Source organism: Poeciliopsis prolifica, unplaced genomic scaffold, assembly GCF_027474105.1.
Source record: "Poeciliopsis prolifica strain line A6 unplaced genomic scaffold, Auburn_PproV2 SCAFFOLD012, whole genome shotgun sequence".
Taxonomy (NCBI): domain Eukaryota; kingdom Metazoa; phylum Chordata; class Actinopteri; order Cyprinodontiformes; family Poeciliidae; genus Poeciliopsis; species Poeciliopsis prolifica.
The window spans coordinates 6,718,567-6,738,343 of NW_026562387.1; the positions used below are offsets into that span (position 1 = coordinate 6,718,567).

General features: G+C 35.8%; 1 protein-coding gene across 7 annotated transcripts in view; it reads left to right on the plus strand.

Annotated features, from left to right (window-relative positions):
* The window catches only part of ctnnd2a (catenin (cadherin-associated protein), delta 2a), a 223,367-nt gene that overhangs the window by 78,355 nt on the left and 125,235 nt on the right, over positions 1–19,777 (plus strand). For 5 of the 7 annotated variants that reach the window (XM_055037745.1, XM_055037749.1, XM_055037748.1 and 2 more), the window contains exons 4-6: positions 9,747–9,781; positions 11,095–11,199; positions 15,007–15,179. In XM_055037745.1, coding sequence (XP_054893720.1) covers positions 9,747–9,781; positions 11,095–11,199; positions 15,007–15,179 — 313 coding nt within the window. The remainder of the gene's footprint in view (positions 1–9,746; positions 9,782–11,094; positions 11,200–15,006; positions 15,180–19,777) is intronic. The other 2 variants (XM_055037746.1, XM_055037751.1) reach the window with 1 other exon arrangement.

The window sequence follows — 19,777 nt, forward strand, 5'->3', positions numbered from 1 at the left end:
AGATGTGCCGTGCTCACCTTTGGAGGAGCACACTGAACTCTGAAGATGAACTGTATGTCATAAAGCTGAGTAGAAATAAATTTGGCAGATAGCTGGCGATTGTGGCACAGTTGAACTCGCATTTGTCGACCACAGCAGCAGTACAGCATGCTCTCTGCTGGATTAAAGAAATCAATAAATTTTCTTATGTTAAGCAGATGAAAACACTTCCTCCGTGCCTTTATTTTATTACACCCCAGGCTGAAATAATTAAAAAGCATCCCTGGTTATGGAAACATATTTCATGGTTTATTTTTATTAAAATTATATTGTGAAGTGTTGTGACAATGATAAACTGTGACTGCTAATGTTTGCAAACCTAAAGGTGTTGTCTGGACTACTCCTTTCAACGTTTTTTTTTTTTTTTTTTTTGATTTTTTGTTGTTGGTTTCATCAGAAATAATTCATGTATTCAAATCAAATGATTTGTTATAGCTAAATTCAGTTATTTTGTGCTGTTTCGATGTACAATGGTGACACTTATGGTTTACTCGGTTTTATTTTTAAGAGCACTCTGTGTGTCTGTGGAGCTCTGACTAAATGCAGCGACATACAGTAAGAGCCCTACTATCTAAAAAGCTCTGAGGGCTTTTTTTTTTGTTGTTTTTTGAAAAACAATTATGGTGTTTTATTACTGTCACACAAAAATACTGTTATAAAAGTTTGTATCACCTGTTCTTACTGCTGTTCTAGCAGGGTGAGGGTGCCAGAATGGCATTAGTTTTCAGTAAACTATTTATTTATTTATTTTTTCAATACTAATTCACCGTGATTTAATTTGTTGACTAATTTGCTGTGTTCTCTTTATATATGTGGATACTGGGGTTGTTTGATATCTGGTGTGATGTCTCTGCCAATGTGTTATAAATGTCACTAAGAAGAAAGTTTACAAATGAGCTATAACAACCAAAGGAGTTGACAGAAAACGGTGACAATCTAAATGCATCCTTATTTTTAGTTTTATGTGAATAACACCAAGAACTAGAGAGCAATTATTTTTAGTGAAAGTTTAGATGTGTTTACTAACTGCATGTGCTTTATAACAAAGTTTTGACTGTGTAGATGTGGAGTAATCATTGAATAATAGGGTATTATGTTTTTACAATGTTTTTAAATTGCTTTACATCCATATTTTTCATAAGTATATCTATAAATAATGTCTGTAAATGATACCCACCTACATACATTTTACTCATGTGTAAATCACAAGCAATGTACTAAATAAGAAAATCCGTACCTGTGGAAATTACTGTGAACACACATTCTTTTGATGACTACCCTTCATTGTAGTGCGTGGTATTTTTTGCGTGAGTTGTCAGATCTTAGTGCATTTCCAGCTGTAGGTATTTCACATACACATCTAAAATTGCCATCTTGAGGTGACTAATTTCATTAGTTGTCAGTCACAGCTTTTATTTTCTCTATTCTGCCAGTGATGCCTATTTTCAGTATGAAAAATAACTTATTTTTCTTCCAAAGTCAGCAGCTAAACCATTTTTTTTGTGCGTGGGATGCAATTTTTCTCTTTATATTGAAGCATGAAAGCGAGATTTTAATTGAATTCTTCTCTTCAATGTTATTTTTAAACCAACCAACAATTAAATTGGGGTATATTTTCACTGTTTCTTGTAGATTTTACAATTGACAAATTTGGTGAAAACTTATAAAACACTTGCATGCGTCGCACTGAAACATTTTCATCATTCACTTCATACATTAATACATTCTGTTACACATGAAACTTTATGGATGTATATTGGAAAGGCACATTTAATCCTACACTTCTTCAATTGCATCGTGGAAAGGCCATGCCATTGTCCTCTGTACTAAAAGCAACTAATTTCAAGCTATTAATGAAAGAAATAAAAATAGAAACTGATGCATACTCAAGTTTGCGTTGCACTCAAGCACATCATTACTGTAAGTGGTAATAAACAGGGAATTGCATTTGTTAAAAACATTGATTACGCATAACCCTGGTCTAATTAAAGCAGAGAGACTATAGGAAAAAAATAAGTGTTAATCTTTTTACATTTAAAGCTTAATATAAAACATCTTTATTTCCACTTGTCTCTCCAGGCTAATATTTGCATTATCTTTGAATTTGACATGCTGAATGGAAAAGTAAATGTGGCTGAGCGTTTTCCATTGTTGCATATATGAGCGTGTGTTTTATTTATTAACTACCATGCAGTGATTGCCATAAAATCCTGAGTATTGAGAATATCAAGCTCATGTGGAGCCATTCTGCTCATCACAGGCTGGATAGGGAAACATGTTTCTTCCTATTTGGATTTAAATTGCAAGTGTGGATTTGTGTAGTGTTGTGCTATGTGGTGGTGGACAGAATATCAGCACCTGATCTAATGCGGCTCTTCAAAGATAACCACATAAAAAGAATAACCTTTATCACTACAAATGCCATCTAAACACTGAATCTAGTAGTTTCTCTTATTCACCCCAGAAGTGTACACTGGAAAAGAGACTATTTGGCCTAAAATTTAGCTTTATTAAAGAAAATAAAACTGAGCATTAGGGTTCTCTTGTGTTAATAAAGTGTGTTGTGATAACATATACTGTTGATACCTTAAAACTAGACACTAGATTGTTTTTATATGTTTATTTTTATAAAAGTGCAATAACCTAACCAGTCAAGCTGAAACTGACAAGTTGAAGCATAATCCTTTGAACCTATTGCTCTGGAACAGGTAGAATAGAGGTCGTCAAGATCTAATGCAAAATTAATTGGGTAATCCTCTATCAGCATGTCTGAACACAGTGTAAGAACAGGTTGTTCCTCAATCATTTAATCAAAGGGGTGAAATTAAATCAAAGCTGTTAAACTGACAGGATGCCACAAAAGGTTCCTTAAATTCATGAAGTGGTGTCATGTCGAGCTGAAAGATTAAATTTTCAGAGCACAATTTTTTCTGATGTACAGTTGCTCAGCGGTAAGAAGGTCCTGGGTTTGAATCCTGGCCTGGGGGACTCCGGCTTCCTCCCACACTCCAAAACATGGCTACTCTGAATTGCCCTTAGGCATGAATGTGTGTCGCTCAATGATGGACTGGCAAGCTGTCCAGAGTGTGCCCTCCCTCTTGTTCAGTGACCACTGGAGATATTTGCCCGCCGACTCTCTCTGACCCTACAATGAGATACAAGTATAGACAAATATTAGTTACACATCTTTCAAAAAATATTGGATTTGGAGTTGGTATGTTGTTCCAGGGAGTTCAATCCACTTCTAGAAGTTCTCATCAGACATGATGGCCTGGACCTTGGAGTTTTTACATTTAGATTACATTTTGTTCACCACGTTTTGCCCACAAACAAAAAATTGGACTTTGCTTACAATGAAGACATTTCAAAGACTTAAAAGGAAAATAAAAAACTTTTTTTTATTTTTTATTTTTTATTTTTTTAAGATTTGTATACGTGTAATACTTGAAGAGGATTAGCTGTGCAATTGTGCCACAGCCAGCTAAGATCTGATTGGTTGAGTCCAATATGTTTGGTATCAACCTAAGCACTTAGTCTGTTTAGTGTTCATCAGCGACATCCTGGGGAAAGAATCTGTTTTAAATGTAGAATATGCAAAGCCAGTAGGTGAGCCAGTAGACTGCACCTCGGAGTCCTATAACTGCTGGGCTGGAGGTATATTGGATGATGATTTGATGTGAAAATATTTATCTCAGTTGTCTCACATTCGAGACTTAACTCTGATTTGGGAGTTAAGGACTCGAGACATGACTTGGACTTGGAAAGAAATGTCTTGTAAACATATGATATTTCATTGGATTCCATTCATATTAGAAAACAAACACATAGAGACATACATCTGCTATTACTGCTACCTTCTGGAAAGGCTAAATGGCTTTTTATGTGCAGTTTGAAGACCGTCAAAATTCAGATGAGCCAGTTGTCTCCTTAGGAATTTGTCCTTACATCTTCACCCCTTCAACTTCACCCCTTTGTATTCCTTGAGCGTTCACACCTTTCATAATTCATTTCACTAAGCTTAAGTGATGATCTAATTTTTGAATGCTCTAGTGGATTTCAGATGACTCAAAAAAATGGAATTTGACAGTGTGTGTCGTTACCTGTGGGTAAAGGGACTCAGGAATAACGACTGTGTTTTTCCACATTAAATATTACAGGACTGGTTTGCTTAGAAATCTGGTTGCTGTGGAAGCAAAGATATCATCATTTTTAAGCATCAGTTAAGTACTTCTATAAATACTAGATTTTTTTTCTTCAGAGCAGAAAATACAGAAATAAAATTTTACTTTACAAATTACTATTTTACTGTAACACACTGTAACACAAAGTAATGGAAAATGCCAAAACATATTTTTAATAGCTGCTAATTGAATAGTGGTGCAGTGGAATTTGAAGTTTAGTGTAAATCCAAGAATGTCTTCAATTCATTTTAAAATGAGGTATAGGTTCAACTTTAAATCCCTAGGTTTGTATAGATTGTCCCTTCTTCTTTTCCTAATCAATCCACAGTATATAAAATTAAAATTTAAAATTTTATTTGATTAGACTCCTTTGTTAGAGGAGTATATACTTTCTAGTTGAATAATATGTCACAACATTTGTGCTGCAGGCAGCCTTGCAAAATGAATATAAATATTAGACCAGTTCTTTCTGTTTGGAGCACAATAACACAGAGTACAGCAAGTGTCAGACCATTCGTCCCTGGTAAATTATGCATGGAGTCATTCTGTCATTATCTATGTCAGTGCAAAATGGCCATTATCCCCCTATCATAATATGAGTATTAGGTTGGTGAATTGACGGTGGTAAACAGATTTATTTTTTTCTGAGTAGAATTAGTTCGACCAACATTTTCTGGATTCATATACAGATTAAGGAAGTTTAAAAGCCACTTATGCACACTGAATGGGTGTTTGAAAATATCTTTATTTTCTATAGTACTGCTTTTTGCATGTATATGAATGTGTTACATTCAAGCGGATATGTATGCATGCATGCTGAAATGGGAAGAAACCTTTGTGGAGAAAGTGATCTTATGCTGGTATTTTTTTTCCATCCATAAAGAGAAAATTGAAGATGCTGTAGCAAAGGTCGCTTGTTGGACATGAACTTTAGCCTTGTGAACTCTTTGTGTTTTCATTTTTATAGCAGGTCACTTCAAATGATCCTGTATGATTATAGATTTAGTCAGACTTGTAGCAGATTGTAAGGTTATTTGTGCAGGTGAAGTGCTTTTATAAAAGAAAAAAAAGAGACTTTAACCTTGCTAAGTTGTTACTGTCCATTTGTTTATCTGAATCTTGTGCAGCACAAATGAGTTTCTCACATATGATTCATTCAGTTTTTGAAAACACCGTAGAACTGATGCAACTGAGCACGTTAAAGTAAATCGCAGTGCAGATACTTTAGCCTAAAAAATTGCCCTGCATTTTGTGGGGCTTGAAATACTGAATGGGAAAGGAAAAAGTTTCAGAGTTTCATTTTGTTTATTGGAGTTTTCAATACCATGATGCATTGTTATAAGGGTTTTGTTGCAGCTGTCAGACATTAGAAGTTATTTTGGAACACTTTGACTGTAGACAATTGTTCTCTATCCCAACCGTTGAGCTGTCATTCAGCTGTCATATTTACAAAAGTATGTTCCCAGCCTTGTTCTGAGGACAATAGACCAGCTTCTGAATAAACCATCAGAAACTGTGAGCACACAGATGAACATGCACAAACCCACATACCGTGAAACACCAGCCATATAGTCATCCGTATAAACAAAACACACTATGCCTTTCACCTTTGGAGATTTGACACATTTTGTTGGTCGAAGTGAGTGTGAATTTATTCTTTCATTCCATAATGTCATCTCATCCACTCTCAACACAAAGACATTTTTAAAAAAAATCTCTTCCTTACACCCACTTCCTAAGCAGAACATAAAAGCATTTCCCCTCTACGATGACTGACATGCTAATGTTGTGGTGTCACACAGTCATGCTCATGATGAGGATGAGGAGCAGCAATATTTCCACCGTGACCACAAAAGCGATGATATACAGTGAGATTGACAAAAATGATAGTCCTCCTATTTCTTTTGCTGTGGTGGTCTACAGGTACAAATGCACAGCAGACAGCAAAACATTCTTATGATAACATGTGAGATATCTCCAACATGCATATTTTCCTAAGAACATTTTGTTATCTCTGTATTGTGATGCCAACATATTAAGGGCAGAGTGGGGAGACGTGCTGGAAGCAGTGTTGGCTTAATCCATGTATGTATTTGTGATATAAAAATATAAACAAGCTAACTTGCCACTTAATGCAGAATCAATGTGATAGTAACTCCCATATCACTGCATTATGCAGAATTCCATCAGACATATCCAACAGAGATATGATTATATGATTAAATGGCAAATATATATATATATATATAAAATAAAACAGTCCTGGGCATTACCTTTATTGTTAGTTGGATGGTGAAAAAAGGGAGGGGAGATAGGATTGAATGAAATAAGATAATGGCAGAAGCACACAAAGCAGGGTGCATGATAATTATTCAAATATTACAGTGCTCCATTTTTCCAGAAACTGAGCTACTGTTTCATATTTTTCACAAGCCATTTATGTTTAGAAGTATTAGTATAGAGATTGGTCCACCTGTCACACTGAATAACCAAAGACTATCAATAGTTGTATTTAGATTCATATGTAAAAGTAGAAGTAAGTATATTTGCTCACTGTAGAGCGACTCGTTTCCACACTGAAGAGCAATGCTGTCAATAAGAGTCATGTTGCTCTTAAGTAATGCAAATTGAGTCCTAGCGACTCAATAATGGAGGTTTGCTCCTAATTTTAGCAAAAGTTTTAAAGTCAGCTTCTCACTGGCAAAGTGTGTGAGGACTTTTATTCACATATTTTTGTATGTCTCTGCTGTAAGAAGTTGGAGGACAAAAAATATGAAAATATATTTGTTTTAGCAAAGTGTATTTACGTCAAAGCAGTCTTGCTACAGTGCATGTATATATTTCATAGGATGTGTATATATGCGTGCATGTTAAGTTCTCAAGCAACGGTAGAGGACGCTGTCTGTCGATCTCAGTTGGGTTGTGCTTTAAAGCAGACCTGTGAATTTAAACTGTCTCATAAAAACAGACTTGCTGTTCAGTGTGAGGCTCTGCCTGGCGGGGTGTGCTGTTGTGGCATAGCTGTTGAAGATGCGATCTTGTGGAATAATGCAGCAGTTATTAAATCTCTCTTGGGTTTGTTGGTATTGTGAGGTTCTCATGAAAAGATTTTCCTCTCTCGCCTCTCTGTCTCTTTTACCAGAGACACTGTATCACAGTGTTACTCTGCTGTCGTAGTGCTTTCGAAATTCATCAAATTTATCACAGGACATGGAACTACAATTTGCCACAGCTTGATCATCGTCAACGTGAACAGTGTCATCCACTGTTACCTATGTAATAATTGAGATCTTGTCTTCAAGAGTTTATTTTTTTATTTTTTTTCATTTGGTTGGGTTTTATGAAAAGTTTTGGCTTTAAACTCGCTGTTGCAAAGACAGTAAGACCACTAATGTAAACCCAGAGTTACATAATGTTGATTTCCCACTAAGACAAGAGCAAGCTTAAATGTAATACTTAACCAACAACTCCAAATCAGTGGAGTTAGTCAAAAAAATATCAGTACAAATTATTATTTGTATGTACATAGGCTGCAGGCTAAATGGAAATGATCAGTTCACAAATCTGTTGGATTCTGGTCAAAACCTAGTGATCCATTATAAAGTGGGTCAAAGAAAGGCAAAGGTATTTCTCAAATATTCCTTTGCATAGATTCTATTTTAATACACAGATTAACATCAACAGAAATAAAAGATAAACGTTGACCTTTTTTTTTTCATTTTTGTTCAAGATAAGAGTTAATTATATTTAAAAAAATCAGTAGTAGATTTAATAGTATCAAATCTCTGCCAGAAGTGTCAATAAATGTGTCTGGAAGTGTAGCTTGTGATCACTTTTAAGTATTGAACAGTCTGACTTCAATCGACTCTGACCCTTCTAGTACTCACTGTGGCTGGAAATCAACCACAGTTCCAGAGGACAGTCAGGATAGCAAAAATCCACATAATATTTATAACACCAACCGATCCGAAATCCACTGAGCTAAGCTTATCTTATCTTGTTTACCGACATTACATTATTCTTAATTAGGTTTGATGGTAATTGTTCTGTAGCTCCAAGGTCCTAAAGCTGGCATTAAAAGGTATTAAAGCCCAAGGTCAATAACTTATCATACATGCTGTAAACAACTTTACAAGGACTTCAAAGTTGGCAACTCAGTAAATCTCAATTGTAGTTTTACCAGGTGGAATACTAAACACTTTAATCAGGACACACACACACAAACCCACAACCAGATGGAATAATGATGTAGATGAAGTCAGATGAAAGAATCTATATGTGTCGGTAAGTCTGTCTGTGTCAACATTGATTAGTCGGCAGACAGCTCAATAGTTCTCTCTGGCTTTCTCGTTCAACATGTCTGTTTGCTCCTTTTCTCTTTGTTTTTTTCCCCCCTTTCAACAAGCATCAATTACAGTGAATTGACAGTGATAAAAAGAATGTTTGCACTTGTACAGTTGTAATCTTCAACATTTTGACTTAAATCAATGTTGTTTTGAGAACAGGACAATATATAAATAGAACATTAAATAGGGGGAATTATGCAAAATGTTATTTTTTTTTAGCATTGTATCGTATCAAAATTTTCTTACATCAAAACATATTTGATTAAATCACATATTTGAGCCATTTGGGGGTTCATTTGGAGGACTAATTGATAAACAAGATTTAGCTTCCTGACTGATATGATTTGATGTTGCTTCAATTTTTCTACATAATGATCTTTCCTCATGGTGCCACCTGTTGTACCAGCTCCTCTTGCAGCAAACAGCCCCACAGCATGATGCTGCCACCCCCATACCTCAGTTAGTATGGTACAAGCACCCTGTTTTTTTTTTTCTGTGATGTAACAATGGTTGTCTTGCCCAAACAGTTCCACTTCAGTCATCAGACGATAGAGTATGTCTCCAAAAATGAAAATTATCCGTTTGTGGATTTGCAAACTGAAATCTAACTTTTCATGTTTAAAGGGTTCTTCATATTCAAACTACTTTTCTGAGCAGACTTAAGCTAAGAAAGTGCTGCTGCTGCTTTCTCTGGAATGACATGGTTTGTTGTCCACTGAACTGATGGACCATCATTTGACTTTTACATGCAGTGTATTCTATGAAAGCTACGTGTTGACATGTTCGGGAGGAATCTTTGCGAGTGTGTTTGTGTTGATTTGTATATCCCAAATCCTTTTCTTAGGGGGGTGAAATTGAGTCAGACAGATATCAGTGTGCAATCTCATTCAATCACAGCTGAGCCCTCAGCCTCTCAAGGGGCGGCCTTTTTATTCATAATCACATTACTAATCTGGTGCTAATGGTTACATTTTTTCTATTTTTTAAATCTGTTTTTCACATCATGTTCACAAATGCTTTTAAAGGAAAATGTATTTGCATATACCGACACTACCCTTCTATTAGAGTTTTTAACACTTTTTGGGGGCCTATTTGTAATATGATTTTTTTTCCCCCTTTTTACTTTAACTGTCATTTAACTTTGTAGGAATCTTATCAGTAATTTGTCTCTTTTTGTCAGCTCCACAGATGAACAGTTTCGCTGGAATGCTCAAGGTAAACATCTTTATGAAAGTTTGTAGTATTTTCTGTCTTTGATTTCATCTTGTCATCTAGCAAAAGCTTGCATTGTACATTACATACATTCTGTCACAGCTCACTTTTTTTGCAAGGAGTTTTAAATGTCAGATAATCAACTTAATTTTGATACCAGACAAAGAAAACCTGGGTGAACACCAAATGCATTTTTGACTGATTAATTTATTGCTAAAGACAAAAATCAGCTGATTGTCTCTCCTTTGGAGATATGTTTGATGTTTTGATGTTGCTTTGTAAAAATACTGTTAGTTTTGAAGCCCATGTAACAGGATGCACACCATCCAAAAAAATCTACTCAGTTTAGAAAATATTTTTCCCAAAGATATTGTTCTTTTTGTTGAGTCATGAATGCCGACCTTACCTGAAAAAAGCAAGGACTCTTTCAGATTTTGCTCTGGGTTCTTTTGTGACCTGAAAGACCTGAATGTGGAGAATGCTCTCTTTAACTATGTGTGGTGGGTCAGCCAGTCTGGCTTCACAACTTTTTTCTTTTTCTTTTTTCATCTGAGAAGTTGTGATCAATGTGGGTCACTGTAGTTTGTTCTAAACTTGCTGATATTAATGGCTAGATGGATAAAATCTCGTAGTCCACTTGATGTGACAGAATGGTTCAAGTAATTTTGTGATTTCACAAATCAGGCAGTAATCACACATATTTGTGACTTGTGAAATTGGACTAAAATGTGTTAAATCACAATTATTTGATTTTACTTCGTACATTAGGTGAGGTTGGTTTGGAGAGCAGTTTTTCCCATAATAAATCTCCTTGTCCTTTGAAACTACATTTTATGTTCACTCAGATCATTTTGGTTTGATATTAAAATATGTCATTTTAAATGGAAAAAAAAAAAGAAAAAAAGATGCCCAAGGAATCTAGTAAGTCAATTTAGGTATACACTTTCACAGAAAAACATAGTGAAATACACTTTTGTAGGTTACAAAAGCACACAGATGGTGATGGTTGGTTCACAAACACACTTTTCTCTAAGTGTGTATGTAAATAACACCAGCATCATTTTCTACTTGTTTTTCCCTTATTCTCTTATTTGTCTACTGACTCCTGGATATTCCTGTGTGCATTTGTAACTATGATAAATAGTAGTTGTCTAATATAATAAATACTTCCACATCTTATAATTTTCTGTTGTGGGTAATGCTTTATAGGCCGTTATCGGAAAGAGCCTAGAGTCCTGAGAGACCTCAGTTAGTCACATTTTCTTTCCAGCTTTGTCTTTGACTTCCACTGAATTTCCTTTTTTTCTTATCCATAGCAGATGGACAAAAGGACATCGAGGATGAGTTAACGACTGGTTTAGAGTTAGTCGATTCTTGCATTCGCTCTCTACAGGAATCAGGAATTCTTGATAGCGGAGAACGTAAGTAAACTTAATCGCCTTGTTTTTTTTTTTCACCTTGTCTTTGGCTTGTATGATTTAACTGGTTAAGACCTAAAGCAACATGTGTTCATCAGTTCTGCATATTTTAAATACACTTGAGTTTTACATGGTTTTACTCAATCTGTGTCATTACTGTTGTAATGTTCAGTCAGGCAGTTAACCCTGTCAACATCAAAACAATTAGAGAAGAACAGAACATGCAGTTCTAGGGGAAATTACTCGGTCACTTTTCCCAGAATTTTGAATTTTTCATAAAAATTAAACAAACAAATAATTTAAATAACAAAATCTAATAATAATAGAAAGGTTATTGTGCTGTGTGAGGTCTTGCATGGTGTAAAGTCTAAGATTAAATACATGTAGTTCCAGGAGTAATCACGAGAAAACTTATTTAATGTTAAACTTTGACTTAAAATGATATCAAAGAAATACAAGAAATGATAAAATCAAAATCTTATTGAAGGGCTGCTCTTGTGCTTTGTAAGGTCCTGTTAAATTTTCCGGGCATTTTCTTTTCAGGTCATTGCTTTTGGAACAAGACATTCCCATTTCGCTTATTGTCTGCTGACCTTTTGGATGGCTGATTTAGCTGCAACAAACTCCATTTTAAAAGCACCACAGTATGAAGACTTACACTTAAAAAACATAAAATATGTTCTTTTTCATGCTTCTACAATAACATGCATATTAAGCAGTAAATATCTCTTTCTTCCACTTGTTAGAGGTTTGAATCATTATGCTTACATCCAAAAAACACGAGTTTGTAAGACTTTAAAAAGACAGATCTGATAAATCTCTTGGACACCTGATTGAGCCAGATTTACCTCATTTAGTTTCACATCAAAATGAATAAATTTAGATGTATTTAGTCAAGCTTTTCCTACGGGATTGTGTGCATTTTATTTCCAGTGTAAAATATCTACAAATTTTCCAGCAGTAGAGACATGAAACCCTGACATGTTAATGTTTTCACTCAAAGGCTGCACACAAAGAATCATTTTTAGCTTGCTAGAGAGGGGTTGGTTGAGGGTGATACAGCACATAATTAATTCTGCACAGACACATAATAAAACCTTCCTGTCAAACCAATTTTTACCTCTACACCAGCCTTTTTATACTTTGGTCTATTTACTGGCTATGCATGTTTATTTTACTTTTTTTTAATTCTGTCAAATACATCATAAATATACACAAATGAAAGACATTCAAAAAGCCATTTAATGTTGCACTTCAATAAACCCTTTTGTCTGCAAAATCTTGAAACACCAAACAGGTTCTGCATTCATATAATTTAAAATATGATAAAAAAGTGGTCAAATTACAGAATGCAACCCATTTTTTGCAGAGATACTTGTTGAACTATGCTGATGCAAACATGCTATATTTAATTTGATAGAATGAGATTATCAAATTAGTTTGGTGTTCAAAAAGCAGTTTACCAATTTTCAGTACATATCAGCTGTTAAGACTGTTCTTCCTATGCAAGATCTTGAAACTGTCATTCAAGACTTCATTCATTGCCTTGCAGATTGTTGTAATGCACATTATGTTGGTCAGTCCTCTGAAATATATATTCGTTTAAACTTTGCCTTAGGTTGGCAAATTCACATCCTACCTTGCTTGGATTGTGTTTTCTTTGATGATTCTCCAGCAACAGGGTGCAGAGCAACAATAGTTCATGCAGCAGTTGCAGATGATCAAAGCAAATGCTGTATAAAAATAGCATTGCTGCTTTTTCGTTTGCGTTGTGTGGATAAGACTGCTAATAAGTCTGGTGCAAAAAATGTTTTTAGGACTTGAGCTTTTTTTGTTGTTGAGAGAAGCACATTAAGAGAAGCATTGTATTTAAGCTCTGTACCTATGGAGGCAGGTACAATATATTTATGTAAATGATAGAGAAAAAAATGTGCATTCACATGATAGGATGCAAAAAATGGATGTAAGAGGTATGCCAGGCCAAATGGTGGTAAAAACACAGCAGCAAAGAAAAAAAAAAACACCATGACATCATGTTAATTTGTGAGATTGAGACACATGCAAAATAAAGAAAGGGATAAAGCTTCAAAGTTATTGCAAGGTGCAAAGCAGACACTTTGCATCTTCCAGGATTCAGTTATAAAATCCTAAATAAATTATTCATGTACAACAAATATTTTTGTCTGAAACTCTGTTGAGATGTTGTTATATAAAAGTGACAAATTTTTCTTGGCTACATTGCAACTTATCGTAGTTATTTTGATAATTGCGAGACCTTTGCCATATGATTATTTCGCTCTATCTTATTAAACTAATCGGAATTAATTTGAGTGTAAATTCAGCCAGAGATGTTGAATTTCCTTCATTAGTATGTTAGTATGAAGGCGATGTATAAGTTTGGTATCTGCCAATCCTAATGCCAAACGAACTTCATGTTGCAGGTTTGATGGCTAAGAGAAAGCATACACCATTTCTGTCTCATAACACAGAGCATAACAAGCACCAAAGCTCAGTGACGATGAGTTTAGGAGTTCCTACTCTGACTGCGTAACACAAAAGTGCTGTATTAATAATTCATAAAAAGCCAGGGATGAATCATGATGAAAGAAGACAAGTCTTATGAAGGCGAGAGGCAGAGGAGTTGATCCTGGCTCACAGCGCTCAGAGGGAAAAGCATCCTGGGGAGAGAGGAAAAGAGCAATACAGAGCAAGCAAATAGATAGGGGAAAGGAATGAGAAATGGCAAAAAAATACTTATTACTCTATTTATTTTGTGATAACAAATATTCAGAGTTTCAAGAACTAAACCCTGGTTTTATGTCGCCTTATTTGAGACACTTTTTTTAAACCCCAGTTTGACATATTTACATGCAAAACATGTAAAATTGTTCGAAATTGCCTTCCATAGAGTTGCCTAATTACAACTAAATACAACATTCAAATCTAATGTTACAGTCACTCACCTTTCATTGCAGCAAGCCTGTCTTAACCATAGAACCTCAGCTTATAATATTTCCTATCTAAAAAATAAAAAATAAAAAATCCTTTAGTATTATTCTATTTTAATTGATATAAGTAAATATGGATAGGGTACAAAAATCAGTAGATTTTCGACTGCAGCTGAGACTGTGGCAAGAGGAGGAAGCTCACTTTTATGAAAGTCGAGATGAGATTACAAAGTATTATTAAAGTCATAGTTAAGATTGACCAGCAGGATATTTCTAAATCATTTTCTGCATTAACATTTTAGTGGTGTTTAAGTTGTCATACTGCATTCGTTTAGCCAAACATGTTTTATTAATCTGCATATCTCATCACCAAAAGCAAAGAGGGGGGGAAAAAAAAAAGTTGCTACAAAGATTCTTCCTTTACTTACCTGTTTCACACACTGTCTGAGTGAAGTTTTCAAATGGTATCAGTGGGAAGGTAAACAAGAAGCTCTGTCTGAGCTGTTAGACCTTCCCTCCATCATTACTTTTCGACTCAGCCCTCCTTTTCCCTTCCACTACATTTCTCTGCTCCTCCTTTTCCCATTCTCTGTGTTCTCCTCTGTTTCTCCCTTCCTCGGCTAATAAATTATGTATGCCATCTCCAACTCAGAGTGCTGCACTGCTGCACTATCTGCTCTAAATTGCTGCTCTCTCTCTCTCTCTCTCTTCCCCATTTCACTTTTTGCCTCTCAATCTCTCCTCTTTCACGCCCCCTCTCTTTCTCACTCTTAATCTCTCACTCTCTTTCTCGCACACAAACTCAACTCCAAACCCCCTCTCCGCCTACCCAACCATGCACCACAACGGCCTCAATCGGTAGGACCGGCTCTCCTTTCCCAGAGTTCCTTGCAGCTCAACTCCACCCCGGAGGCTTCGCTCCAGTACTCTGCCAGCTACCATAGCAACCAGACCCTCGCCCTCAGCGACAGCATTTCTGCAGCAACTCCTCAGCGCAGCGGGCAGGTTGGGGGAGCCGTGCACAGCTACAACCAGGTAGGAAACACTGCTGTGGAATGATGGTGATGCAGATGCAAGTGGCGAACACCTCGGACCGGATTGTGTTTGAACTTTTAAGTGTTTGTGAGAACTTTGTGCAGCTGCTGGATGGGGCCAAACATGTTTGTCTTCAGAAGCCTGTGGAGATGCATCTTCTGAAGTGTCTGCCGCCTCACCGTGCAGCTGCACAATTTACAAATTTAAACTTGAAAGAGAATTTATGTTGTATAGTTTAGAATGTTTTTTTTTTTCCTCTGATCCTTGCTGATCCATTTCCTTTAGACATCATGGTTATTGAGTCTATTTGATGAGTGTTTAATTATATGTTTGTAAAGGACCCAAGTTCATTAGCCTTGCTGAAGTCCAGCAACACCAATCCTCCTTCTTAATACATGAACTGGATTTTGATACAGTTTTGATGACAAATTTATGAAAAGCGGTTTAAAGGAAGACCGGTAATTAGTCAGAAATGAGGAAAAAAAATACATAAATGCATGCTGAGAAATCTCAGTACGTGTCTTGTTTAGAACTTGAGAGCAAAAGCGAGAAACGGTCACATATGAATCACAGCAAAGAGAAACCCACCAAATTACTTTAGAGCCTACAGCAGCCAATTATTTCTCATTTTCAAGTCACTAATATTTCAATGGTGATACTGTGACTGGAAACACAGTTACACTTTCAGACACCTACGCATCTGCTTAATCAGTGAGCAGCTGCAGTGCTTTGTTAAAAAAAAAGAAAAGAAAATATATATATATATATATATCAGGAACAAATGTTTCATTTGCCAAAGATGAAACAAAAGTAATCAAGTTACTTAATATTTGCTGACTTTAAACCAGAGCTCAAACTAAGAGGCATCTATTAAACTTTTGGGAATTCATTTTACTTGTTTGACTTTTGCTACATTCTCGCCGTCTTACAAACACAGAACGGGACGCCCTTTGCTTCAGATGAAGCTCAGAGTTTTCCTCTATTTGAATATGTAACACATGAGAAAAAGATTGAAGGAAAAAAAATAGAGCGACGGATGAATGTTACATATTTTTTTCGCCCCTTTCTGCAGTGTTCCTGTCCTCCTTTCCCACCTCTCATCCTCCTTCCCCTGTCCTTTCTCCTCACCATCTCTGTCCATGTGAGCGTGTGTTTGTGTGCTCTTTCCTCTGATGTTTGGGCTTGTCAGTGTAATGGGGATACTGCTGTCAGCAGAGTTTTGTTGCTCATGAATAGCTTTATGTATGCCAGAACTGGGAGATAGGGAGGTTCAGCTTGCATACATGTACTGTACAAGAATTGTTAAGCGTATGCAGCTCTGTGTACACAACAGGGGGTGTTACTATAACATGTAATTATTCAAAGGATGGATTTGTTTAATGTTGGTTTGAGTGACTGTTTAAAGAAAAGGGAAAGAGTGAAACAAAAGGTTTATCATGTTTCTTCTCTATTGTAGGATATTTTTAACCCAAAGTGGTCTTGCTTTAATAATACATGGCTACTGAAGCATCCCTGTCTGTTACTGATGTGAGGAGAAGATAAAGTGAAATCACAGTTTTTTGGGATTTTTTTTCTGTTAGTCACCTCAACCAATCATTAGACTTTTACTTATTATTCATTTACACATTGATCCATTCAGACTCTATTCGTTAATGAGCTTTCTAACTTCTGAGCAAACCTGTAGCTTGAAACTAAGTTGATCACTGCTTTTTCAAAGTAATTTATCAGTTATTGATAGAGTATTTAAGCAGTTGGCTGTGCTTTATATCACCAGCTCCCAATCTTCAACTTGGTTTTATGACCCATTAACCAATTCTGAACACTTAAAGAACTCCTCAAATCTGAAGCCCATAATCTTCTCTTCACTGTTGATACTGGGACTTGCTTACCATTAAGCTCTTCTTGAAGGTGTTATCATGACAACAATCGATCATGAAAGCTCTTAACTATCAAAGATGTGTTATCTTGATTTGTTTGTGGCTTTGGGTTTGTCAGACCTCTTCCTCTTCCAGTTTCTGAGTTCATCTTAAAGATGAACTCAGACTGACACCTTGACTCTCCTTGAATTTCTCTGTAGGAAAGACCTACATTTATACAGGCTATGATGTTCTGTCTCTTAATTGCCCCTTTCTTGCCGTTTTTGTAGCTGCAAACTTCTTTCTGCTGCACATACTGATCAATAGATGCTCTTGAAGCATCTATTCCAACTCCACTTTTATGCAGACACTTGAATTAGTTCCACATCAACTTCCAAGGCTTGATCAACCTCAGAACAGTTGTGGATCATTTTGTGTTCCCTGAAAGATACTTTACAATTCTTTAACCATCACTGACCTCTGCACCATTTTATATATATGCACAAGTTTAGTTCAGAGTTGGAACAGAGTTGGTTGAGATGATAGGGCAAAAGAAAATAAGGAGAACAAAAAATACAAATAGTCTATTAAGAACACAACATCGGCCCGATCACACAGTTGTGAACATAATGACGATCACAGGAGAGTCTTATTTTGACAAAAGCCTCATTTTTACCTGAAAAGAGGAGAAGATATTCAAACATACTAAACTTTTAAGTTTCAACCTGATTAAAACATTTTCATAGGATTGTAAAAGATTATCTTTCAGAAAAATGTAAATATGTTCACAACAATAAATGTGACATTTAAAAGTAAACAGAAAATACTTGCTAGCTTCAATAATAAGGTTTACTACATTTTGTCATTGAGCTTCTGCTCTTATCAATGAATAACAATGTCTTCCTTAACTATGTGATATTAAAGACTTTTACCTTACATTTTACTTGCTTACATCACTCTGAATCTCTGAGCTTCTAGAACAGAATCGTGTTTACAATAATACGTTTTTTGAGCTTCATTATCATGACGACTTGTGGATTGGAATCGTAAAAAGAAAATATCTGTTTCAAGGGAAAAGAAAAAAAAAATAAGCAGACTGTACTGTGAACATGTTTAAATGATAAAACATATGCATGTGGAAAAACAGTTCAGTAAATACGAACCATAGGGGATCATACATTTATGACCCAGCGCCTTTTCCATTTCCCCCTCCTCTTTCTTCCTGAACAACTGGGGCAACAGTGGCTGAGGGGTTAGAGGTTTGTCCAGTTCAAACCCCCGCTCTGTTTGTCTCAGCTGTTGTGTCCTTGGGAGTAACACTTCACCCACCCTGCTTGCTGGTGGTCTGAGGGTGATGCCGTTTGATTGGCAGCCTCGCTTCTGTCATTCTGCCCCAGGCCAGCTTTGGCTACAGTGAAGCTCACGACCATCAGTGTTGATGTATCTATGCTTGGTGTGTGTAAGGTGCTTGGAGTTTTCAGACTTGGTAAAGGTCTATACAAATGCTGGCCACTTAGCATTTACATAGTCAATTTTCATTTTTTGTTTCAGTGTATTCTCTCATCTCTACCCATCTTTTTCTTTTATGAGCTGTTTGTCAAAAATAGTGATGGAAAAAATAGTTGTCATAATTGCATCTTGAAAACACAAACAAAAAAAAAATAATAATAAAAACAAAAACAGCTGCAACCACATGTTTGCTTTCAATAAGAAGTACATTGGAACTTATTGTAAGGCGAAAAACATAACCAGAAACAGCCTCTGGAAAAATAATGGAAGCCCTGCAAATATAGCAGGATGGAAGCCCTGTTCATCCTGCTATATTTGTCTCTGGAAGATTTGCTGAGCAGGCAGGTTTTCTTTCCTCCTTGGTGTGGCTACACAACAGAGAAGCTGCAGATATTAACACCTGGAAACAATTTAAGAATATAACTTTCAGACACAACCCCAGTGCATATGTGCATGCACACAAGCATCATTAGCTGTTTCATGTTATCAGGATATTGTCAAAAGCTTTTGAAAGTGTGTTTTTATTTGTGTATTTGTTGTAGAGTAAAAGGACAATTGAAAGATAATGGAGCAAATTCTCACATGACTTTTTTATTTTTTTATATTTTTTATAGTTATATTTTTTTATTTTATTATTTTATACTTCCGGATTTTTTATTCTGTTGCTCTGATAACAGTAAAACATGTTCGAATGTGAATTCTTGACTGTGCTGTGTCATGCCAGCAATAACATAGTTTAAAATCTATTCAGCTAAATTGTTAAGTTGAAACTCTTGAGAGCCCGTGAGGCGATCTGGGTTTTGTTGTATCGCCTTTCGACCGGATTGAGCAGAGAGATTATTGTTGATCCCTGGTAAAACATCTCACTGCGTCTCAGGGGAAACAACTTTTGTTTGTGTGTACTTCATAGGGGTCAAAGCTGTCAGAAGAATTTTAAAATGTCTTTTGAAAATGGGGATAGTACAACATTGAACTTAAATTACAAACTTGTATACAAAAAAATAAAATTTTGTTTTATCAGACAAGAAGAAAAAATGAAGACAATATGACTTTTGTAATCCTTTCTTCTACACTGAGTATGTGGTGCAGCCGGGTTTGATTAGAAATTACGCCTTTTATCTAAGCTTGACTGACTTTTTCTGAAAATCTCTTTTAATCTTCATTGACTTTAACAATAAAGTGTCATTATTAGCTACTTTAGGTTATTTTGTTTTGTCCCTCAGAGGACTGAGT